Source organism: Marmota marmota, unplaced genomic scaffold (genome assembly GCF_001458135.2).
Source record: "Marmota marmota marmota unplaced genomic scaffold, marMar, whole genome shotgun sequence".
Classification (NCBI taxonomy): Eukaryota; Metazoa; Chordata; class Mammalia; order Rodentia; family Sciuridae; genus Marmota; species Marmota marmota.
The window spans coordinates 29,727,232-29,738,214 of NW_026000174.1; the positions used below are offsets into that span (position 1 = coordinate 29,727,232).

Sequence of the window (10,983 nt, forward strand, 5' to 3'; positions counted from 1 at the left end):
GGTTTTTTTTTTTTTTTTTTTTTTTTTTTTTTTTTTTATAATAAGCCAAATGTTTTCTTATGTAGTTTGAACTTTAAATTTTTTGTCCTATCTTTTTAATTTTGACTAAAAATATCTCTCCCCTGATTTTCTTTAGTAATCTATTTTAAGTATTATTTTTGACAAGTTATTAATCTATTTTTAAAAAATATTTATTTTTTAGTTGTAGGTGGACACACAATCTTTATTTCATTTTTATGTGATGCTGAGGATCGAACCCAGTGCCTCACATGTGCTAGGGGAGCACGCTACCACTGAGCCACAAGCCCAGCCCAAGTTACAATCTATTTTTATCCCTTTTCTAGAATTTTTTTGTTGTATTAATAAGTCTTTCAGATTGAATGTTATTAATGTGACATTGGGAATTCCATATGTAGTTTTAAAACACCTTTTTAGGACCTGACTATAACTCTTTCTGTATTTCAGATGAGGTGGAGGACCAGCCTACAACAGTATTATTTTCTCTCAGCTACATGTCTACTAATCACTCTTGAAGCTGTCCCTATAGACATCGACAAGACAAAAGTACAAAACACTCAACCTGTGGAAAGTGCAAAGATAGAACCACCAGTAAGTGAAGTGGGTGGAATTATAACTAAATTAATTATATCTAACTGAAGTAAAATGGAAACATTATAACTAAAATATTGCAAATATTCATTACTTGTAAAATTGGACCTTTAGGCTGTATTTCTGAAATAGAAATAAAAAGAGTATGTGACAGGCATAGGCTGTTTAACATTAGCCAGTGTTTATTTAATGTTATTAGTACATAGAAGAATTAATCAATACATTTCAATGTAGAACTAACTAGCTAAGAAAATACTGTTATATTCAAAGGAGAGACAGATGGCAATGAGAAGAAACCAGTTCGTATTACTGGTTAAATCTTCCTTGTTTAAACCATATAATAAATGTATCTTTATGTTATAATAACATGGTATTGGTTCAGATACAAAAGTCTAAGAAATTCAGCTTTTTAACCTCAATAATTGAAACTATCACAGTAGATATTTCTTAGTGCCATTTTGCTGGAAATTGCTTCTTAAAGATTGATATCTTTAAGATGAGCACACTTGTACATGCCTGGAATACCAGGTGGATTGCAAGTTCAAGGCCAGCCTCAGCAACTTAATGAGGGCTTAAGCAATTTAGCGGGACCCTGTCTCAAAATAGAAAGTAAAAAAGTGGTATGGATGTAGCTCAGTGATAGTGCATCCCTGGGTTAAATCCACATTCCCCCCGCCACTCCAGAAAAAAGATGATTGATTCAAATATGGAAAAACTTTCAGAAGCATTACCATTTGTTTTTTAATTTGAAGGATACTGGACTTTATTATGATGAATATCTTAAGCAGGTGATTGATGTGCTGGAAACAGATAAACATTTCAGAGAAAAGCTCCAGAAAGCAGACATAGAGGAAATAAAGGTAAATGTAACTAAATACTTATTTAAAAAACATTTAAGCATATCAGACTCTGAGCTAAATGCTGAGGATACAAAGATGAGAGTTTTCCTAGCCCTTAATGAACACTTAGGGGAAAATCACATCCAGAAACAGATTATCTGGATGGATAGATGGATAAATGGATGTTGCATTATATAGAGGTAGAGGACAGACACATAATCCAATATGAAGCAGTGGGGAAAGGCCAGAAGTCATTCTTGGTAGATAGTATATATGCCAGAAATCAAAGAAATACCTGGAAAAAAGACAGACTGGACGGTATCCTAGGCAAAAGCACAAGGGTACAAAGACAAGAAGTACCTAGAAAAATGGAAGTAGTACCTATTCCTGAATCCCAGAGTGGGAAATGGAATCCATGAATGGCCAAAATATGAGGCTGGAAATAGTCATGGGTCAGATCTTGTATATCAGATGAAGGGGCTTGGATCATGACTTGAGGATAGCGGGAAGCTATTCAAAGGTGTAAGACCGGACCCCTCCCCCCACTCCGGGGGACATGGTCCTTGGTCATGTGCAGAGAGCCCTTCCTCCTGGGAAATGGGGTGTGGCTGGATTGCTAGATTTATAAGCGCTCACTTCAGTTCATTTTTCCATTTGTGATAACATGGTGCTAAACAATTGATAAAGGGCTTGCTTCTGGGTTGGGGTTTCCTGTGTGGGAAAGCAGCTTTCTCGCTTTCATCTATTGAAAGTCAACCTCTTAACATAAGGATTTGAAAAATAAAAGAATGAAATCCTATATGCAAATGTTATGCTATTTGAATAAGAGATTTAAAAATCCAAGGATTTTGGTATCCATTTAGGTCCTGGAGTCAGTCCCCCATGGATACTAAGGAAGAACTGTCCTGTTTTCTTTATTCATCCATCAATTGATGAACATTTGAATTGTTTATATTTCTTTTGGTTCACATGAATAATGCTTCTATGAACATTTATGTTCAAGTTATTGTGTTAATTTGTTTTCAATTCTCTTATGTGTACCTAGGAATAGAATTGCTGGCTCATATGATAACTCTGCTTTTAATTTTTTGAGGACCTTCCAGACTTATTTTCCACAGTGGCTGCACCATTTTACAGTTCAATTTTTTAAGTTTCTACTTTATGCTTTAAATATACTTTCCTAAATTATGTGATTTTTTTTAGACATATTGATTTTTAGAATTACAAACTGAATCTCTTCTGAGATGCTTTTTGATTATAATTAGGTGAGTTTATCTCAACTAATCAAAGTGTTTATCACTAATTATTATAACCCTCTTTTAAATATGTTGCATATGGTCTAAAAACTGAATGTAATAGATAAAGCTAACTTATTAATTTTGTTGATAGAGTGGGAGGCTAAGCAAAGAGCTGGATTTAGTAAGTCACCATGTGAGGACAAAACTTGATGAACTGAAAAGGCAAGAAGTAGGAAGGTTAAGAATGCTAATTAAAGCTAAATTGGATTCTCTTCAAGGTAAGTGTTAGAAGGTAGGAAAATTTCAGTATTTGGTTGTTGAGGTCAGTTTACATGAGACATGTCATGTTTTTCTTGTCAAAATTATTTGTATTGATTTGACATCTCATAATTTTTAAGATTTAATTTAATTTTTTGAATAGATAGTATATCATTCAAAAAATTCAAATGAAGACCCATGCAGTGGTACATACTATAATCCCCGCTATTTGGGAGTTTGAGGCAGGAGGATTATAAATGTAGCCAGCCTTTTCAATTTAGCAAGACCCTTTCACAAAATAATTTTTTAAAAAGAAAGGGCTGGGATGTGGAGCAGTGGTAGAACACTTGTAAGGCACTGGGTTAAATTCCCAGGACCACAAAAACAAATAAATATGAAAATTCAAATTATTAGCTTTAAATTATTTTATCAATAGAAAGAACAAAAAGTAATGTATTAAGCCACTGACTTAAAAGAAGAAAAGCATCACATTCCACCTCCCATGCTCCCCTCCCCCACCCCACTGTGAGTCACCTTATTTCAGAGAAAATATTTGGCATTTGTTTTTTTGGGATTGACTAACTTCACTTACCATTATCTTCTCCAGTGCCATCCATTTACCTGCAAATGCCATGATTTTATTCTCTTTTATTAATGAGTAATATTCCATTGTGTATATATGCCACATTTTTTTTTATCCATTCACCTACTGAAGGGCATCTAGGTTGGTTCCACAGTTTAGCTATTGTGAATTGTACTGCTATAAACATTGATGTGGCTGTGTCCCTGTAGTATGCTGTTTTTAAATCTTTTGGGTATAGATCGAAGAGAGGGATAGCTGGGTCAAATGTGGTTCCATTCCCAGTTTTCCAAGGAATCTCCATACTGCTTTCCATATTGGCTGCAACAATTTGCAGTCCTACCAGCAATGTATGAGTGTACCTTTTCCCCCACATCTTCGCCAACACTTATTGTTGTTTGTCTTCATAATAGCTGCCATTCCAACTGGAGTGAGATGATATCTTAGAGGAGTTTTGATTTGCATTTCTCTAATTGCTAGAGATGATGAACATTTTTTCATATATTTATTGATTGTATATCCTCTTCTGAGAAGTGTCTGTTCAGATCATTGGCCCATTTATTGATGGGGTTTTTGTTTTTTTGTTGTTTAGTTTTTTGAGTTCTTTATATATCCTAGAGATTAGTGCTCTGTCTGATGGGTGAGGGGTAAAAATTTGCTCCCAAGATGTAGGCTCTCTATTCATCTCACAGATTGTTTATTTTGCCGAGAAGAAACTTTTTAGTTTGAATCCATCCCATTTATTGATTCTTGCTTTTAATTCTTGTGCTATAGGAGTCTTATTAAGGAAGTTGGGGCCTAATCCCACATGATGAAGATTAGGGCCTACTTTTTCTTCTGTTAGATGCAGCATCTGTGGTTTAATTCCTAGGTCCTTGATCCACTTAAGTTTTGTGAATCGTGAGAGATAGGGCTTTAATTTCATTTTGTTGCATATAGATTTCCAGTTTTCCCATTACCATTTGTTGAAGAGGCTATGTTTTCTCCAATGCATGTTTTTTGTACCTTTGTCTAATATAAGGTAATTGTAATTTTGTGGGTTAGTCTGTGTGTCCTCTATTCTGTACCATTGGTCTACCAATCTGTTTTGGTGCCAATACCATGCTGTTTTTGTTACTATTGCTCTGTAGTATAGTTTAAGGTCTGGTATAGTGATGCCACCTGTTTCACTCTTCCTGCTAAGGATTACTTTAGCTATTCTGGGTCTCTTATTTTTCCAGATGAATTTCATGATTGCTTTTTTCTATTTCTATGAGGAATGCCATTGGTATTTTGATTGGAATTGCATTAAATCTGTATAGTGCTTTTGATAGTATGGTCATTTTGATAATATTAATTCTGCCCATCCAAGAGCACGGTAGATCTTCCCATCTTCTAAGGTCTTCTTTGATTTCTTTTTTTAGGGTTCTATAATTTTCATTGTATAGATCTTTCACTTCTTTTGTTGATTCCCAAGTATTTTTTTTTTGAGGCTATTGTAAATGGGGTAGTTTTCCCCATTTCCCTCTCAGAGGATTTGTCACTGATGTACAGAAATGCCTTTGATTTAGCGGTGGGTGTTGATTTTATATCTTGCTACTTTGCTGAATTCATTTATTAGTTCCGGAAGTTTTCTGGTGGAGCTTTTTGGGTCTTCTATAGAATCATATTGTCAGCAAATAGTGCTAATTTAAATTCTTATTTTCCTATACGTATCCCTTTAATTTCTTTCGTCTGTCTAATTGCTCTGGCCAGTGTTTCAAGAACTATGTTAAATAGAAGTGGTGATAGAGGGCATCCCTATCCTGTTCCAGTTGATGGACATCATTATCCAAAGTACATGTATGAAGACATGAATTGATGTGAACATACTTTATATACAACCAGAGATATGAAAAATTGTGCTCTATATATGTAACAAGAAATGTAATGCAAAAAAAAAAAAAAAATAAGAGGAAGAGCAACATCATAGGAAACCAAAAGAAAATCTAATTAGAATAATGTCACATATGGAATAGAACAATTGTCAGAGAGCTAACCCTACAAAAATCACCAGGCCCTCAGGAGCACGGTGGTGCATGCCTGTAATCCCAGTGACTCTAGAGGCGAGACAGGAGGGTTGCAAGTTTGAGCAATTTTGTAAGACCCTATCTCAAATGAAAAATAAAAAGAACTGGGGATGTTGCTCAGTGGTAAAGCTTGCCTGGGTTCAATCCCTAGTACTAAAAAAAAAAAAAAAAAACCAAATAAGAAATAACTATACAGTTTCATAAAGGAATTCAAACCATTAAAAATCAGATTATCAATGCTCTCTAAACTATTGTTGAGCACCGAAAAAGAAAGCTTCCATATTCTTGTTCTGTATTGATGCCAAAACCAAAGTTATTGTATCACAAAAATAAAATCTTGGGCTGGGGATAAAGCTCAGTTGGAAGAGTGCTTGCCTCGACTGCACAAGGCCCTGGTTTAATTCCCAGCACCATAAAAAATGAAAACCCCCAATCTTTTCTTTCTTTTAGTTTTGTGGCACGGATGATCAAATCCAGGGCCTGTGTAAGTGGGGAAAATGCTTCACCACTGTGGTATACCCTAAGCTCAATAACATAGTCTTACAGCAAGTAAATTTATTTTAGGAATGCAAATTTGATTTACTATTAGGAAATCTAATACTATAAACCATTTGAATGAACCTAAAGAGAAAAAAAATGTTTAAAATATTGATGTAGCTATTCTTCTATTCTGCATCAAAATATGTGTATATGAGTCAAACATTTAAATGTAAAAAAATAAAATTTCAAAAGTAGTAGGTGACAAAATAGGTGAATTTCATTTATTATCTCAGAATGGCCTTTCTAATTACGAGTCAAAACCAGAGGGCTAGATTTGGCCAATGTGAGATCCTTCAAGCTGGTTCATGTGTCCTGTGACATGCCCCCATATGTTGGTTGTGCTCTTCTGGTGGTTGATTGTGGTTAATAAACACATTTGTCTGTGTGTGTGTGTGTGTGTGTGTGTGAGAGAGAGAGAGAGAGAGAGAGAGAGAGAGTGATTGACTCCAGGGGTGGTTTACCACTGAGCTACATCCCCAGTCTGATTTGTTTATTTATTTATATAGGGTCTCACTGAATTGCCAAGGCTAACCTTGAACTTGTAATCCTCAGACCCCACCTCCCAAGTTGCTGAGATTACAGGTGTGTGCCACGACACCTGGTTTGGAATAGTGGTTCATAAACTTAAGATTGCATAAGAATCACTTGGCAAGCTTGTTAAAAATGCAGAGATTCTGATGTGACTTAGGAAATTTATGAATTTTCTCATTGATTCATAATTTATGAGTTAAAATTTCTGATAATTTAAAGACGAATTTACAGGATTTTTGGGGGGAGGTAATTTTTGAAGTAGGTTTTGCATTCACATGGTTTAAAATTAGAAAGCATAAGAAAGTACAGAGCAGCAATCTATCTGGTATTTTTGTTCCCTATAACTTCCTACTGTCCTCTAATACTGTCCTTGTCCTTGAGGTTCTTTATTCTTACAGAAACAAACATAAATAAAAGTAAGTTTATTTATTTAACCATCCTGGGGATTTAACTCAGGGTACTGTGCACACTAGGCCAGTGCTCTACTGCTGTGTTATATCCCTTTTTAAAATATTTTATTTTTGAGCCAGTGTCTTGCTAAATTGCTGAGTTTATCCTTAAACTTGTGATTCTACTGCCTCAGTCCTCTGGGATTATAGGCATTCCCACTGTACCTGGATAAAAGCTCTTTTTATATAAAAGGTAGCAGACAGGGATTTGGAGCTCAATGGTAGAGTGCTTGCCAAGCATACAAGAAGCCCTGGGTTTGATCCCCAGCATCACATAAATAAACAAACCAAAAAACCCCCAAAGATGGCATACAGTACACATTTTGTGTACTGTTTTCCTTTTTTGAAACATTTTGAAGATATTTCTGTTTTAGTACATGGAGACCATCTTTACTTTCTTTTTTTTTTACAGCTGCATAGAATTTCATTATATGGATACATTTAAACAGGCCTGTTATTTATTTATTTATTTTAAATTTCTTTTGTAGCACTGGGGATTGAACCTAGGGTCTCATGCATGCTGGACAAACACTCTACCACTAAGCTACATCCTTAGCCTTCCTTTTTTTTTATGTTGAGAAAGAGTCTCACTGAATTGCCCAGCCTCAGCCTTCTGAGTGGTGGGATTACAGGTGTGGACCATCACACCTGGCACCAGGTCCCTATTGATGGACATGTGGGTTATTTCTAGTGATTAATCTTGTATGTTCCATATAAGATATCTGTAGGATAATTTTCCCACAGTGAAATAGCTAAATAAAAAGATATGTATGTTTGTAATTTTGATAGCTGTTCCTACTATTACCTCCATGGAAGTTGAGCCAGTATATATACCCATTAGCAATAATTCTGAATTTTGCAGTTCCGTTAGATGGTTTATTTTATTTTATTTTTTATTTAGTTGTAGATGGACACAATATCTTTATTTTATTTATTTTTTTTATGTGGTGCTGAGGATCGAACCCAGGGCCTCATACATGCAAGGCAAGCACTCTACCGCTGAGCCATAACCCAAGCTCCTGTTATATGGTTTAATAGTGTAGTTTAAGTGTGTATTTCTCTTATTTTGAGTGAGGTTAGGCATCGTTTCATGTTTCACTGTCTGGCTATATTTTTTTAGGGATAAGTCCTTTAACAAATTTCTTTTTTATGAGTAAAACTCCTAATACAGTGCCATACTAGAGATTCAGTGAAAGCTTGACTGAACTACATCTTTACTTTCTGACATAACAATATGTTCCAGGTTTATCTTTTACTTACCCTTTTCTAAGCCCTAAATCAGCCATTTCTCTGAGGAGCCCTGTTTTCCTCCCTACCTCCACTACTGGGAATTGAATCCAGGGGCACTCCTCCACGGAACTACACCCCACCCCCTTTTTTAAAAATTTTTTTAAATTTTGAGACAGGGTCTTGCTAAGTTGCCTAGGCTAGCCGTGAACTTTTGAACCTCATGTCTTAGCTTTCCAAGCTGCTGGGATTACAGGAGTGCACTGCTGTGTCTGGTGTCCTGGTTCTTTTAAATGGGGAATAGTATTATAGATCAAAGGCCAGCAATAGTATTTTCCTTGTTACTGGAATGTATTTTTCTTGTACTTTCATCAGATGTAGGAAATATATACATGTCTCCACATGCATTCATATACATGTGAAGCAAATGCAATATACATGTTGCATGTACATATTTTAGAAGTCTTGAGTTCACACATAGTACTAATTCCTATCCATTTCACAGACTTTTTTCATGTATTTGTATATTGCTTCTTCCTAAGTGAATACCCTGATTTCCAACATCAATATATGACCCAATCAGTTATACAATTGAAATAATCCAGAGTCACTTTACCAGTTCATTTTGTAACTTGTCTTTAAAAATTTCTTTCAAAGAATACATTTGTTGTTTCTTTAAAAATGTCATAATTTGAATGAGTTTACTTAAATTAAATTTTTATTGCTCCACAGTTCTCTTCAGAAATGCTACTTAGATCTTTGAGGGTATTATACTAGGGTTTACCTGATTTTAAATAAGGTATATCTGATAGTTTCAAAATAATCAAAAAGGTTTTTGCTGTTAATTATGCTGATAGGCTTTCTACATAGAACTTTAAAATATGCATATTAAATTGTATCCTATTTAGATTCATCACCTTTGTCTAGAATAACAATATGTGTAATATTCTAAAAATGGATACGAGCCCTTATTCTGAAACTTTGAAATTTTCTTATAAAATCCTGTAAGAATAAATGTGAATGTATTTTTCTTATATCATTTATGTTAATGTTTCTAGCAACTGGTAATGGATCATTTACAGTTTTCTCATTTTCTTTCAGATATAGGCATGGACCACCAAGCTCTTCTAAAACAATTTGATCATCTAAACCATGTGAATCCTGACAAGTTTGAATCCACAGATTTAGATATGCTAATCAAAGCGGTGAGAATAATTCCAAAAAGCATTGTTCTTATTGTACATTTGAGGTTTTGTAATTTGGCAAATAAACCCAATGAAGCAGAAATAAAAATTTTTTTTTTTTTTTGGTATTGGGGATTGAACCCAGGGCCATCTGAGCTACATCCCCAGCTCTTTTTATTTTTTGAGACAGGGTCTCACTAAGTTACTTAGGGTCTTGCTAATTTGCTGAGGCTGGCTTTAAACTTGCAATCCTCCTGCCTAGCCTCCTACGTTGTTGGGATTACAGGCATGCACCACCAGTGAAATAAAATGTTTATATACTTGCTAAAATATCTATCTTTAAAGGGAGGAAGCTTAATCTTGATCATTGCAGGTATAAATGTGGAATGCAGGTTTATAATCACTTATCCACAATTTCAAAATTCAAAAACCTATAAAAACTGAAACCTGGCTTGAACTAACCAATTATAGTAATGTTATTTGAAGTTTTTTATTTAGTCTATTTATAGATTTTTGTTAAAGAAATACTAATTTTTGATTACAGACATTGTAGGATGTCTTATAATGTGGTATATGTGTCATATTCCCTGTCTAAAACTTGGAAAGTTATAAAATACATCTGGCCTCAGGGTTTTTAGATGAGAATTTATAGACCTCTCATGTATAAAAGAGTTACCAAACTAGATGTTCTAGTCTGGCAGTTATTAGATTTAGTGAAATGGTTAGAAACCATTCTAGTTTTCTATACTGTACATATTGATACAGTCCGTTCCGTTTTTTAAAAAAAATCAACATATATTTCTTGCTTATGAGAATTTTCTAAAATTGAAGTTAGCTTTGAATTTTTAGTTTCTTTGAACACTTACATTCCCTGGTAATAATACTGACTCCAGTAAAATGGTAGAATTTAAAAAGGGTAGTCCAGTCATTTTTTGCTCTCCTATACTACCTTCTGTTAGTGTGCTATATTTAAGAATGGCTTTGTTTATACTTTTCAAATACATTTCTTTATTTTTGTAAGGCAACAAGTGATCTGGAACACTATGACAGGACTCGGCATGAAGAATTTAAAAAATATGAAATGATGAAGGAACATGAACGGAGAGAATATTTAAAAACACTGAATGAGGAAAAGAGAAAAGAAGAAGAATCTAAATTTGAAGAAATGAAGAAAAAGCATGAAAATCATCCAAAAGTTAATCATCCAGTAAGAATTGTGACTTTATGAAACCGTATTTATTTGTTTATTTATATTTTGGGTACCAGGGATTGAAGTCAGGGACACCCGTCCACTGAGCCACATCCCCAGCCATATATTTAGAGACAGGATCTCAGTGAGTTGCTTACCACCCTGCTTTTGCTGAGGCTGGCTTTGAACTCACCATTTTCCTGCCTCAGCCTCCTGAGCAGTTGGGATTACAGGCAGGCTATTTGTTTATTTTTAATGTATGCATATAAATATATATATATATATATATAT

The 10,983-nt window shown here is 34.5% G+C and overlaps 1 protein-coding gene across 1 annotated transcript in view; it reads left to right on the top strand.

The window, feature by feature from the left end:
- Nucleotides 1–10,983, top strand: part of Nucb2 (nucleobindin 2) — a 47,004-nt gene that overhangs the window by 21,401 nt on the left and 14,620 nt on the right. Inside the window, 5 exon segments of the mRNA XM_048788430.1 lie at nucleotides 466–609; nucleotides 1,362–1,469; nucleotides 2,838–2,964; nucleotides 9,421–9,524; nucleotides 10,525–10,855. Of these exon segments, the coding sequence (XP_048644387.1) occupies nucleotides 466–609; nucleotides 1,362–1,469; nucleotides 2,838–2,964; nucleotides 9,421–9,524; nucleotides 10,525–10,855 (814 nt within the window).